Raw genomic sequence first — 15,438 nt, 5'->3', positions numbered from 1 at the left:
GGTGGCTGAATTTCATTGAATCACAAAATATTAAACCTATGCAAAAAAAAAAAACTAACCAAATTTTCTGAGACACCAGATGGTCTCAAGGTCATTTTTCATGCATGTATGAAGTAACTTCCTTTAAAGTTCACAGTTGTCCAAACAAAATTGGTGTTCCTTAAATTAGTACAACCAGAGAGTGTCCAAATACCTTTTGCCTTCATTTTGAACTATATATTTCATAATATTTGGAAACCTAACAAATGTCAATTTGTGAAATGTTTTGATTTAAATGTGTGCTTGTGCTATATAGATGATTAAAATAAATAGCTTTGGTTTTGACACTCAAATACATTTTGGCTTAAGTGTCTTAAATTTATATATAAACTCCAATTTTGAATGAATATTAATATCTCTTTATCTGGCTGTTCAGGGTAACTTTTAACCAGGACTCAAAGGCCTACAAACTTCGAGATCTGACTTGTTTGCGAACCTGATTGGTTCCAGAAAGTTCTAGCCATCAAAACAAGTGCAGTTGCCTTGTCAGCCTTTTTAGATATCGAAGACAAAGCTACAGACTTAGTCAACCTACTGCTTGTTAAGCAAAGTTTGCAGAAATCTTAAGATTCATACTTCATTGTGCAATTAAGTCTATTCAAACTGCTTTCAATGCATTAAAAACAAAACGTTTCGGACTTGCCGGCTGGCATCACTTGTTAAGTGTGCTTTTTTTATTTTGTTTTTGTTCCGCTATTCTGTTTATGTAGCTCTTTTCCTTATGAATAATGTGAAGAAGAAAAGCTAGAGACAAAGAAAAGAATTGCTTTGACACGTCAGGGTTTTTTTCAGTTAGTCAAACTGTCAATTAGATGAAGGTTCAGTAGCAACGTGCAGATGAGAGAGGGAGAGAAAGGGAAGGAAATAGTCTGGAAAAGACGTGTTGAATTGTCACAAGTGATGAGTATGCAACTCCCAATGCTTTAACTCAAATCAAACAGCGACCCTGCCCCCTTATGTTTCTGCCTGTCACCCCACCTCTGTCACAAGTGGACTGCCAGCAAGCCACATCTTCCCCAGACTGTCATTCACTCAGGCACTCCTAACACAATACATTGCTTTTGATTCTCACGGTTGTTCCTTACAATTGTAACTGCCACTTTATCTCAGCTCTTTCGCAGGAAGTGTCAATAGGCCCTTAGTATATATTTAGATCAGCTATAAAACGAGGTCTTCTCTGTTTGCGGCTTCTACTTTTGACTTATGGCTCTTTTTCTCTCTCACTCCGTCTTGTTTCTCTTAACACTCCGGTCCATTGAGCAGTAGATGATGTGGCACTTTGTGTCTACCTATCAGTCTAAATTACGGCTAGGCTTGTCTCACCAGGTGTGTGTGTGTGTGTGTCTGCATATCTGAATAAGTCAGCACCCACGGTGGTTAAGTTAGCTCGATGTGTGTGTATGTGAGCGCATACATTTTCTAAACTTAGTGAGCTGCCTATGGAGGCATTGTACTATAGGCTGTCCCAAAAGGTAGGTAACTTAATTATGCTGTCGCTTAAGATACCTAATTCGGGTCAGAATCAAAGGTGACACTGCATAAATCGTCTACGGAGAACGCAATCCCAGAATGCATTGCAACAAGCTTAGTGAAAAAAATATATGTAAATAAATATATAATTTCTATGTAATACATGCTACCGGTCAAAAACTATGCAGTCTTCAGTGTCACATGATCCTTCAGAAATCATTCTAGTATGCTGATTTAGTGTTCAATTATTATGAATTATTATTGGTGGTCAATTATTAATCATGGTTATTATTATCAATGTTGAAAACAGTTTTTGCTGATTTTTATTTTTCTGATATATTTTATCAGCATTTTTTGATGAATATAAACTTCAAAAGAACAGTTTACTTAATCTTTAGATCATTATAAATTCATTATTGGCAGTTTTGATTAATTGAATGTATCTTTCATTAATAAAAATACACTTTTAATGGTAATGTATCATGGTTTCCACAAATATATAATATAAAAAATATTTTAATATAGAAAACATCATTACAGTTTTTACTGTATTTTTATCAAATAAATGCAGCTTTGGTGTTTTTAAGAAACTTCTTCCAACACATTAAAAAATAATAATAAATTCCAAACATTTTACTGATAGTGTGTCTGTCTTTGTGTGTGTATTTGTGTGTATTGTTGTTGTTGTTGTTGTTATTATTATTATTATTAGTAGTAGTATTATTATTAATAATAATAATAATAATAATAGTAGTAGTAGTAATTCTGCATAATTTATAATTACATATATGTTAATACATAGAATTAGTTTAAAAATTATGATTATCTAAAATAAGCCCTGTGATTTGATTGATTGATTGATTGATTGATTGATTGATTGATTGATTGATTGATTGATTGATGTGTATGTTTTTTATTTGTATCTTGTTTTTTTACATAAAAAAAATAAGAAAAATGTAGGCAGTGAGACAACTCGGTAGATTTCAATAGGCAACAGAGCTCATGTGTATGATTTGTGTATGTGTGTAAGTGCATGTTTACAATGAGTTAGACACTGCCTGCAGTCAGTGAGTCAGGACGATAGGCGTATGAACACTGTTAAGGTTAAGTGGCCCCTCGGGTCTTGTGCAGTGGTTAGCTTATGCAGCCCCTCTGTTACTCACCATAGTGTGAATATCCACTATCTTAACTCCGGATGCTCTAGATGTCCCAGTTTTACACTCGAGGCTTTTGATGTAATGTATGAGGAGTTTGATTCAGTTAGAGCCTTCTTGAGTAGAATACAATGCTTTTTTATCAGCACATCACAAGGGCCGGAATTGGTGTCTCCAGTGCTGCAATTGAACGTAGTCATGAATTTATTACAAGGACAATCCCTCTGGAGCAGCCTGAGGTTAACAATGGTGATGGCTCATAATTAACAACAATTGTGTTTAACAATAGTGATGACTCCCTCATCACAGGAACCAAACCAACAAGCTGAGCTTTAAGTCAACATGAACTTGAAATTAACTAGATTTAATGAGAACTGGTGCGGAGAAGTGAGAACTGGTCCCTATACTAAAATGTTACCGATTTTATAAAGTCTATTGTGCTCACCAAGGCTGCATTTATATAATCAAGAAAAACAGTACTATTGTGAAATATTATTCCAATTTAAAAGCACTGTTCTCTATTTTAATATATTTTAAAATGTAATTTATTCATGTGATGTCAAAGATGAATTAGAACTTGAAATAGACTTTTTTAAACAATTTAACTCTCTATACTGTCACAAAAAGTAGCCAAAGCGTGGCTTTCTTTCTTTTTATGTGTTGGCTTTGTTGCCTTTATTTGACAGGATTGTGGAAAAGTGGCAGGAATGTGCAGGGTCAGATCTCCAACAATTCAGTCTCTTTAAACATTATGGAAGTAAAATAGATAGTAAATGCAGTTCATGTTGACATAAACCACTGCAGCTCTTGGATTTTTGATGAGCTTGGAATTTAGATTTGTGTTTGTTAAACCTACACAACAAAAATATGACTGCATTATGAATAAATTCACTTTTAAGTCCTTCTCATAGTTTCTCCATGATTTGCCCAGAACTGTTAAAACCTGTAAATAACAAACTCAGGTGTCTCATTTAAGCAAGGAAAGTTGTTTTCACTCACAGTATTGATTGTGTTTTGTTTAAAAGTGAGTCTAATGACCGCTTTGATAATATTAACGATAATGATGAAGAGGTGCTGTGGGGGTACATTAGAAAAAAAAACTGCCCTGTTCTAACAATGGCCATGGCGAATTTGCTGCAGGCATGACACTGAACCCTCTAGCTCTTTCTGTGGTTTGTAGCTTTCCCTCATTTTGTGAGTTTCCAGTAGTTTTTCTTCACTGCCCACAAGTCTCCCACCACTAGAGTGTGTTGCAGAATTTAAAAGCTGATGGCTTTGACACAGTGGCAAGAGAAGAAAATAAACAAAGGGATAAAGACCTAGAGGAGGATTCTCTGTTTCTCAGCCCATCTCTCTCTCTGTGTCGCTCTGTCTCTGTCTAGCGTTTCGGTTCTGTCAGCTAGCATGTTAATAATGCCATTAAGCCACACATTTGCAGTCTGCACGCTCTCATGGGTCGACAGATCAAAGATGCAGTGTCTCAGCCACTAACAACAGACAATCTCACACATATCTACAAGCTCACACACACACACACAGCCACCTCACCAACCCATACAGAATGCTAAGCACAGCAGCTGAGGAAACAGATTTTCCTGTTGTGCGTCTTTATTTATTTGTTTGCTTGACAGTTAGTTTTGCCCTGCACAACAAAAACCTGTCATCTCGGGCGATATTAAATGAGAGCTTTTGGTGGCAGGTGTTGTATTACCACAGAAATGCATATAGAATCTGGATATTCCCGTGTATAGCGTATGGAGCAATGCAACCCTCTTATTTGGGATGTAATTCCGGGGAGGGATTTTAGGATAATAGTTTTATTTAGTGCGTGCACATGTATTCTGTAGTGAATAAATTCAAAGAAGAGAATTTGGAGTTAATCCAGCCTTAAACCTTTCCTCTGTCCCTCTCTTTTTCGCTCTCGGTCTTTTTCTTGCGCTATCTCTTGCTCTTTTGTTTCTCGTTCCCCCCTCCCTTCCCCATCTCCCATGGGATTGTTCTATCACTAAAAAAACTATTTTGTTTTTAAGGGGATGTTTATCTGAATTAAAAAAAAAGCTTTATCTTGCCTCACATGTTTTTTTGGAGATCTAACCAAAATAGCCTTTTCCAACTCACACTCTGTTCCTCTGGAAGTCCTCTCTGAATAATAACTCATGGATTTTAGATAGGAACAACGCAATGCCTTCCCACCGGATACCGTATCTAACGTGTGAAATATGAATGCAATTTCCATTTGGTGCACACAGAGATCTTTAAAGCCTCTGAGTTTCTTAAAGCTGATTTAATATCAGCGCTGTGCTTTCCACTGAAGCATCGGCAGAGGTGAAGTTATGTGTGAATTATGAATTGTTAATTAATGTGCCTTTATTGTCATCTCATCCACAGCTCAGAGCTCATGCAGTGGATGTTAACGGGAACCAAATGGAGCCTCCTATTGATCTGTACATTTATGTCATTGACATGAATGACAACAGACCCGAGTTTAAGAACCAGGTCTACAACGGATCAGTTGCAGAAATGTCCAAACCAGGTATGTATCCACAATAAAGATCATGCTGATGATTATGCTGTGATGATGTGTTTAGTTTATCATTTTATTTTATATGCCGTCAAAGAAAAGCATAAGGTAATCATGAATTAACATAATGGTGATGTCATGATTAGTAATAATATTGGAGGCAATATTGGTGCTTTCACAATTCTGGTGATGAAAATTACTGAAATCATCGTCACCAGTGTATGACATCACTAATTTCAACATTAAGATCACTCACGACTTTGTGCGGAGGTATATTATACCATATTTATTATTATTTGTTAATAATATGCTTCTATTATTATTTGTTAATTATTTTTAATTGTGATGTGCAATTATACATTCAGATAGTTTTATTTATTATTTCACATTTTATTTTTTATAATATTCTTTGTTTATTAATTGATGCATAGGAATAATAATAATAATTATTATTATTATTGTTACTATTTTTGAGATTATTATTAGAATAATTCATTAAAATATACTGATATTATTTACATTTTAATAATGGCATTATTGCTATTATTAGTAGTAGTATTAGTATTGTTGTTGTTGTTGTTACTTACAACTTTATGCATAGGTATATTATACCATATTGTATTTATTTTATATTATATTTAATTTTATAAATACACGCACACACATATATACATAAATACATACTTTTATGTATTATTATTTATTCTATTTTTTGCACTAATAATATTAAGTATTATTTCCATATACTTCTTCCATTATTTATTATTATTTCCACATACTTCTTAATGTCGCACAAAGGTCACTTAAATGTATTTACACAGAAACACAATCAGAAAAAAAATTATATCATGCATGCTCAGAATGTTGATTATGGATGTAGGTGCACAGCAGTCAATAAACAAGATGTGTGCAGATTGTCATTTTTGAAGTTTGTAGTATGCATCAGATTCTCATCGCTATCATTCTAGTAATATAAGACAAACAACGGAATCTTACAGCATGTTTTCCCTTGATGATTTATTGAATAGCCCATGTGAATCAGCCCTTTCTGTGAATGCTTCTCTGTGCTCTTTGAACTGGATTCCCGTTGTGTCTAACAAACACAGGTTAAGTTTCTTTCTTTATTCTCCACCTCTTCGGGGTGTAAGCCGTCAGAGTCGACTCACTGAGCAGCCAAAGCATAGACTGTGAGTCAGATTGTGTCCAACTTCTGTAATGTTACGGTCCAGAAAGCTTGCCTCTGAGGACAAAACTTTAGTCTTTATTTTGTTGAGCTCTCCTCACAGAAAACTTTATTCTCAAGGGAATTCATAAACAAAGAGAAAAAAAAGAACGGCGCAATATTTTCTGTTTCCCTTCAGTAGAGCGTGGGTCTGCTCCACGCCAAACAAGCACTGTAAATTATCCATGGAAAACGGACACGATACAGGCTGTTCCATTATCCCTCTGCTGTCCATGCTGACATCCTCCATGTTTCACGTGAATTAAAAACATGAAGTTCTCGTGAAGTCGAGCTAAACCCGGCTCTGGGCTCTCATGAGACCGCAGTTAATCTCACTGCCTTGAAAATGGCAATGCCAATATTGACCGTTGATCTTCCGCGATCACAAGGATTTAATCACAGCAGATGTTTTGTATATTTTAAACGTGAATGTTGAAAGAACATGTTTATCAGTTTAACTCACCAAGGGAAGCTTAGACCAAACAGATGCTCATATCAGAGTGTCTCTGAAGTATTACAGCAGATTTTCCATCAGCTCCTGCACTACAGGCCACGTTCAAAGAGGAGCATGCAGGGAAGTGTCCTTATCGCCAGCTGCAGATGTATGTGAACTTATCAGATCAATTCAACAGAGGGATCCATCTTTAAATGATACATTACTGATTTCATTGCCAACAAAATACCTGTTTGGAGGTGTAGACACATAGAGTAATTAAATTGTGTTCGTTGCTTCCTAAACACAAGTAATCACCCAATTACTGCACATTTAGAAGACTGATCCAATTTAAGTTTAATTCAATTCGGCTGTGATTCAGACCTGGATCAAATTAAACTCTTTAGTGTGAATCCAGACATTTTTTTCCCCTCATAATTGTCGATTTATTGGCATGACTGAAAACAATACAAGAAGTAAAGTAATAATATTTTGTTCTTCCTGTCAAGTCAAGTCAGCATTTATTTTCCCTAAAAAAATGTTCTGGAGCTTATTTTTTACTTAAAACTACTTTATTTAAGTTAACTTAAAATTTAAAGCTTATCCTATTTACTTTCTTATTGCATATTTCTGGTCTTATTTTGAAAGATTAATTCCAATATTATATGACATGCACAGATTGTCTTTTATTACAAGACAAACATTGGTTATTCAATATTCTTTTAAATCAGTCTTTCTAAATAAAATCAGGACCATGAAGATTTGCATACACACACACACACACACACACACACACACACACACATATATATATACTGTATATATATATATGTGTGTGTGTAGTGCCCTACTTTTGTCTTCTTGTAATTATTTGCTCAGAAATTCATCGAATTATGATAGTAAAATGTGTTTAGATCAGATAAATTGATATTGCGGTATCCACCTTTTTCTTCCGGTAAAAATGGGCACAGCCATTTGTAAATTCTATGCGTCTAGCTTCCGGTCTCATCCACATCCAGCTATTTTTAGCTGTACAAAACAGTTCATTTTGCTGCTTGATATTGATCATTGGTGTGTCTTACCATATTATTTTAATGTATTATCTTAATTATGAACACATTGGTTTGTAGTGCAAAAAGTTTGACCGTTTACTGCACGTTGTTATTCTTCTCGTTATTTACCTATAGCGGCTAATGAACCGGAAGTCTCGCCCATAGGCTTACTTCCATGTTGAAGAAAAAGGTGGATAGATTTTGTATAAAAGTTTAGTATTCTTTGAGGAGAAACAGAATATTAACAATTCAGACTAACTAACTAACTAACTAAAAGTCTTTAGAAATAGTTTTTTTGGGAATTATCCAGCAACAGTCTATGAAGCAGTTAAGGCAGCTTTACAGTTCTCACATTCTCAGAGAAGTGTCTCAAAGTGTTCTTGTACTTTTCACAATAATTAATCCCAATTTTCACTTTTTTCCCTGTAGAAAATTTGCATGCCAAAAAGTCAGCTGCACCACCCAATGACAGTGTTTAGAAAACTCCTATTTCCAAGTTCGCAGAACTGCTGCAGCTAATTATCTTTTAAAATAATCGTTTCTCTTCTCTCTTTTTTCCTGCCATCTTCAAACTATGCTCTGTTGTTTTGCATTTTACTGGCCTCAAATTTCAACACTGATCCTGCCTCGTTTTTTTGTCAGATGTATCCTTGTTTACTTGGCTTTCTGTTCTTTTGCCTAAATAACCAATGACAAGGGGATATTTTAGCTGTCTGTTGCAGAGAAAAACAAGCGACAGCAAAAGAGCGGCACGGCTTGAAAATTCTGTTTTCACACTTCCAGCTCACACGGCCGATAAGGAAATTTGCTAACAGTGGACGATAGGATGCTACTCAACGCTCAGCCTCAGACAGCTGGCCATGGGGGTTAATTAGGCCCTGACGTCCATGCACGGGAGAGGAGAAGAGAGGGAAAAGAGAGCGCTGAGAGGAGAGAGGAATGTTTCAATCAGTTTAATGGACTTAAAGTAGGCGTCTGCCTCTGGCTCTTTTTTGCAGGAAAAGTAATTTGCCTCTTCATAGTCCTCAAAGGACCCCATATGGCTACGGCCCTGACAAAACAGATTTGCTTTGAAAGCCTCATCGTGAGGTTGGTGTGAGACAGTGCTGAGTGTAATCTGCAGTGGAAAACGGAGTGATAACAGCTTGGAGGACTGGTTTAGTCTGGCTAGCAGCTTGTCTCGGACAGACAGCCAAGTATAGAGAGCTTTTATGTCATATTTTCAATGTAAGCACTTTGTGATCTAGCCATACCGCAAGCAATTGAAAATTGGCGGCAAGATGGATTTTGCGTGTTCCAGTCTGTCTTCAAGTGGCGGGTGATTCGAAAGGAGACGTCGCTTTCAAACGAGCCGGCGCTGCAAGGGTCAGTTTCCATTCTCAGGCTGGTTACTGTATGTTAAACTTGTTAAAACTAATGACTCCCCAATTTCTTATATACCTGTGAAAGAGAGAGTCTCCCGACCAGCACACATCTAATGAAAGGAGGAATTTTGAGCTTCAGTGGTTTAAGTCGAAAAGCAATTACAGCATTGAATTAGTTTTCAAATTAAAAAGCAATTGAAAAGGCCTAGGGGTTAACTGTTTCCTGCATGGCCATCTCTCTCACTTTTACACATAAAGAGCATTTAATCCCGTTACAGAATGGCACTCATTGAAAATTGAAGGCAACAAAGTTGACATGCAACTCTTTTGTCTTCTTCATCCCTCCACATGTGCTTGCTCACTCTCTGGTTGTTCAAAAATTGATGTAGCCCTATCAGAAGAGGGCTTAATTGTTTTTCTTCTCCCTTCGCTCATTTCTTCCTTTTCCTCTTTCTCATGGGGTGTAGTGACAGATTCTGCTCTGAAACTTAATGAACTTTGAAATAGAACTCTCAGCCACAATTATCCCCTCGTAGGTGTGTTGTCACGAAATGATGGCACTATCTCCTCACAATTACAGCGAGGCCGTAGAAACCCACAAACACATGAGGTCTCGCGTGTGGCTGGACGTGCAGTCACCCCCCTCGGACCGACTTTCTGGGTCGCCGTGGCCATTAATATTAAATGACAGAAGTGACTGGAACACGGGAGCGACAGAATGACATTAACACAGAATGACAGGGTGACATTTTGCCCACGTCGCAAGGAGGTTTATCCTCCGTTTCTCTATTTGGAGGCCCTTTTACATGCAAATATAGCCGAAATCACAGCACAGCTATTGTCTTTATCTTATGTGTATTTGATTTCATCAGATGACGGCTCGATTATAAATCAGAATTTTTGTGCAGATTAACATCTTGGAAGGGAAAGTTATATGTAGTCTTAATGTGTCGCGTTTCAGTCACTACTTCATATTAATTTGGTTGTCTGACAACAGAAACAGTAAAATATATCAATGAAAGCAATTTTATTGAGAATTTAGCTGCATCAAAATACAGTATGTAGGTACAGAGAGGCAAACAAATGTAACAATAAATAATAAATGTACATTTTGCATGTTCAGAAGAAATTAGCTGCCCTGTCCTGCAAATAATGTAAACAGGCTTGTGTAAGTAAATTAATTGCTTAGTGCAAAGAAAGAGAAGTAATGGGAACCTGGTATTTCATTGTTCTTTTTTTTCATGTCTCTAATAGACATGAACAAGTTGTGAAAAAAATCTATGACCTTTGAAACATGTCTAGTCTTCATGCTCTTAAGTTTACTATGGTTTTACTAATACTAAAAACTTTGAAAAGTATTAATTTAAGGTACATTTAGAACAGATAAAAATGTGCAATTAAAAGTTGCGATTAATCACGAGTTAATTGCATGCATTTTTATCTCAAAAAGTCCTTCAAATAAAAACAAAAATACTTATGAAAAAACTAATAAAATAATAACAAAATCTTTAACAAACATTTTATAAGTAATTTCGTTTTGACTTTAACACTGCTGGCACAGCTATAGCAGGACTGGGGAATAATGAAAATAACAGAGGCAGACGGACCCTCATTATCGAGCAGATTTAGTATGGAGAGCAGAATCAGAAATGAAGATGATGAGACAGCTTAGGTGCGAAAGACCCCGGGATCAGATGTGACGTTTGGACATTGCTCTGACACAGGGAGCAGCACAAAAAGTTTGAATCACTGATCAAATAGCCACTGTTTGTGCGTGTTTGTTCTTAGCGACTCGGACAAACAAGCCCAGCTGCTTTGTGACAGAAATGGAGCGATTATGCATGCATTAGTGTTTTGATTCACGCTTGTTTACCTCTCTTCCTCTGCAGGCACTTCTGTAATGCAGGTAACGGCCTTTGACGCCGACGACAGCACCACGGCAAACGGGCTGGTGCACTATCGCATCCTGAGCCAGACGCCACACATCCCCATTCCCAACATGTTTACTATTAACGGAGCCACAGGAGAGATCAGCACCATCGCTACAGGCATCGACAGAGAGGTCAGCCACGTCTCGTACATGTAAAAGCAAGTGTGCTTCCACGAAGCTGCTGCCATCTGAGTTTCTTTCAAAGAACTGTTGATAAGTGTGTAATGTGTTTGGAGTGTAATGGGTTTGAGTGTACGAGCATGTGTGCTTGCAGAGTGTTTTTCTCAACCACCCTTTCGGTCTCTCCTGCGTTAGAATATAATTAGTTCTCAGCTATGATTTGTCTGAGCATACTTGGTGTGGATGTTCCCTAGTTTCCTGTGAGCAACATTGTGATGAGACATTCTCGCACTGTAACAAACAGCGCTTTTAGAATCAACTTAATGATCAGCCTGTACTTTGAGCTGTCTGTGACCTTTTCAAGTTGAAGAGCAGCTATCTGCCCTCCCAGAACACCCCATCAGGACAACAGTCACAGCTTCAATGGCTAGGATGCTCAGAATACTGCAAAAATCATGGCTGAATTTGAGAGTATCTGTCCTATGTAGTTTTGTGGGTAAGGAGCAGTGCGTCCCAATTCATTATTTATAGAGAAACTGTAGTAAAAGTTTTTTTTGTATTCTTTTCCGGCTAATATTACACAAACCCATGCGCTATGAAAAAATAGGTGGTTTTACAGAAGCGGTAATAATAACAGTTGTTATTAATATATTAAAATAATTTAACTTTAAAATATCTAAATTCAAATATTAAAAATAAACAAAAAAATCAAGATATAAAGTCAAGTGGTATTTCTTTCTATGTTTTTAGTGAATAACACTTTTTTAATCACAAAAAGAATTGTGTTGAATTAATGTAATATATTAAATTAATTAACCACATAACGTAATTAGGTAAATAAGTAAACATGTTTGAAAACAAGCAGCTTTGCCATATTACAGCAGAAATACTGGAAATATCTTGGCGTATCTTTGAATATTGTGTTCTACAACAGGGGGCCTTTGATTCAAATATTTGAGAAGCACTGGTCTAATGTTGTTTTGAACCCCATTGACTTATTATTTAGATAAAACAGTTCCTTAGACAGGTTTGGAAGATAAAGCTACAAAAAAAAAACTAAAACAATCCTCAAAAAAAAAAAAAAATTGTCACCTGATTTTATTTCATGCTGAAATAAAGTATGTGCTTGATTCCCATTTCATGCTCAGTGAAGGTGTGTGAATTGGGATTCAGCCTCTGAATCATTTCTGGGATTTTCTAGCTTGTCCTCTGTTTCACAACAGAGATATGTACATGCTCTGGAGTCTTGTTATACTTATTATTTCCAGCCCCACGTAGAACTAATTCAACTAATCATTGGGGTCTTCTTAGTGTCTACATTAGAATGCAGTTGACTTCATTTTGAATACATGCATGCACTCACATACCCACACAAATGAACTCTATGGGTCATGGGAACAGCTTTCCCATAACTCATCTGAGTCTCAGAGCCTGACCCTTCCCACCAGACGTGTTCCCCTTTATAACCTCTTCATTAATCCCTGTCTCTATCGCTCAAGTCCCTCTTTCTTGCACACACACATGCACACACTCTCACAAACACAAGCACACACACAGTTGTGTGCTCCTCCTTAACCTCCCTCTGCTCCACTAATGAGCAGGGTCATTCAGAGGTCCATTCAATTTATCCCAGAATGCTTAAGCGGACCTGCAGGGAAGTCTTTCAGCTTCCCCTTTATCTCTCCATCCTACGTGATCCCTTGCTTTCTCACCACACATTCCAATCTCATTCTCATTAGCATCATATTAAAATAGAAATTAAAACATTTCTAGTTGTAGTAACTGGAGACTGTTCTGCCTCTTCAGTATTAATTATGTGACAAATAGTGCTGTTGCTCAAGTATAATTGATGATGATGATGATGATGATGATGATGACAATTATTATTATTCAATTCAATTCAAGTTTATTTGTATAGCGATTTTCACAATACAAATCGTTGCAAAGCAACTTTACAGAAAATTAAGTTTCTACAATATATTTAGTAGTAGCTTATCAGTGGTGACTGTCAGTTAATGTACATATGGCAGAAATGTACAGAAAAATAAATTAAAGATGTAATCAAACAGACGATGGACACTATTAACAGCAATTATTATATGTTGCAATCAAACTTATAGGGATCTAACAGGCATGTTGTTGGTTTAGATGCAGTGATAAGTTTATTTAGCTCTTCCTGTCCTATAGTTGTAAAGCTCTGCAGTTTATCTTTGGGTGCGATGAATGAGGCTGAAGTATTAGACGCTGTAGAATCTGTATTTGTTATTGTATTTCTGATGTTATCTATTTTATCAGTGAAGAAATTCATAAAGTCATTACTATTGTGAGGGAATATTTAGATCAGGTTGCGTCTGGTTATTTGTTAATCTAGCCACTGTGCTAAATAAATTATCATCATCATCATCATCATCATCATCATCATCATAACTGCAGCTATTATCAGTTACACTTAAGTGTCAAAATTTGTGTCATAATTTGATTTAATAATAATAATAATAATTTTATTATCATAAATCACAGTATAGCTCTGGATCTATTTGTCAAGTAATTAATATTTTTTATAATAATAGTAATAATAATAATGATGATTTTAAACCATCAAAACCATTTGTTTTAACAAATTGTTATTAAATTACTTATTAAACAGTGTAAATCGCTGTTGGTGGCCTTTTTATTCAAATAAGCTACTTTGCAGTCATTGCAGTGATTTTTCAGTTTCTTAGGGGGTTTTGGCACTACAGTTCTGTTCGAGTCGTCATCATTATTCCTTTGGCATCTTGTTTCACTTGGCACATAAAGTTCTCTACCCTTCATGCCACGTTAGATGACGTTAGCTGTCATCTCAGGATTTTCTATTTTTCTCTGACAAGTTATCATAAGTCTATACCTGGAGCAGTGACTCCTGCTAATCCAATGACTAAGACAGACTGGCTGAGACGGTCTCTACAGGAGCATGAATGTGGGTCGTGGTACCTACTGCAGGCAGGTAATCTGTCCACTTCTCAGGACCAGAGAGCGACCCTCATTAATCTAACGTAGTGATTGCGCTCTCTTCCACCTGTGCACTCCAATTAGAACTACGACACACTTATGTGTTTACAAAGCCACATCGCAAATGGAACATTTTGAAGATTTTCAACATCACATTTTCTGTCAGGCAAGATGTTGTTGGATGAGACTGAAAGGAATAGTTTACCCATAAATGAAAATTCTGTCATTATTTACTGACCCTCGTGTTGTTCCAAACCCGTATGACTTTCTGTCTTCCATGACACACAAAAGGAGATGTTGGACAGTGTGTCCAGGCTTCTGTTATCCATACAGAGGTAGTGGATGGTGATTTATTCTGACAAGCTCCAAAAAAGGAGAAAAAATAAAAGTATCTCCTTTCATTTTTCATCAAAAGGAAAAAGAAAATAATACAGGTTTGGAACATGTTTGGGTAAGTGACAATAGAGGATGAGTAAATGATGACGACATTTAGTGTTTGTGTACTATACATATATATATTTAAATAAATATTGCTGTTCAGAAGTTTTTTGAGGGGGGGAGGCTTTTTTATTCCGTTTTATTATTCAGAGAGGACAGTGGAGAGATGACAGGAAAGTATTGGGTATAGAGAGAGGGGAGCAGGATCAGCATTGGACCTCGAGACGGGAATCGAACTCAGGTCACTGTGAGCACAGTTGCGCTGTATGTCGGCGCACTAACCATGAGACTATCAGCACCGACAGAAGTGTTTTTTTAATAGTTTTACTCATCAAGTATGCGTAATTGAATCAAAAGTGACAGTAAAGACATAAAAAATGGATCCTGAAAAATGTATCAAGGTTTCCACTGTTGTGTTCGTGGATGAGCCGTGGCAGCGTACAACTGATCACACAGTGTCAGTGGTGTAATGTAACGAAGTAATAATACTCCGTTACAGTACTTAAGTATTTTTTGGCAGTATCTGTACTTTACTTCACCAAATCACACACAGAGTGCACGCACATTGATTTATTAGTCTATTAAAACTCAAAATTCCAGGCATTCTAAATTGTACACAGCAAAAATGCTTCTGTATGCTTTTTATATTACCGTAATATAATTTAATATAGTTAACTTATCTCACACAAAGAGTACCGTTTTTC

The 15,438-nt window shown here is 36.4% G+C and overlaps 1 protein-coding gene across 3 annotated transcripts in view; it reads left to right on the top strand.

Moving 5' to 3' along the window:
- Nucleotides 1-15,438, top strand: part of cdh4 (cadherin 4, type 1, R-cadherin (retinal)) — a 263,794-nt gene that overhangs the window by 220,772 nt on the left and 27,584 nt on the right. For all 3 annotated transcript variants that reach the window (XM_016443676.1, XM_016443673.1, XM_016443674.1), the window contains exons 7-8: nucleotides 5,052-5,196; nucleotides 11,145-11,317. In XM_016443676.1, coding sequence (XP_016299162.1) covers nucleotides 5,052-5,196; nucleotides 11,145-11,317 — 318 coding nt within the window. The remainder of the gene's footprint in view (nucleotides 1-5,051; nucleotides 5,197-11,144; nucleotides 11,318-15,438) is intronic.

Source organism: Sinocyclocheilus anshuiensis, unplaced genomic scaffold (genome assembly GCF_001515605.1).
Source record: "Sinocyclocheilus anshuiensis isolate Anshui unplaced genomic scaffold, SAMN03320099.WGS_v1.1 scaffold51, whole genome shotgun sequence".
Lineage (NCBI taxonomy): Eukaryota > Metazoa > Chordata > Actinopteri > Cypriniformes > Cyprinidae > Sinocyclocheilus > Sinocyclocheilus anshuiensis.
The sequence above is the reverse complement of the archived record's forward strand: the minus strand, read 5'-3'. Positions and strand labels throughout refer to the sequence as shown.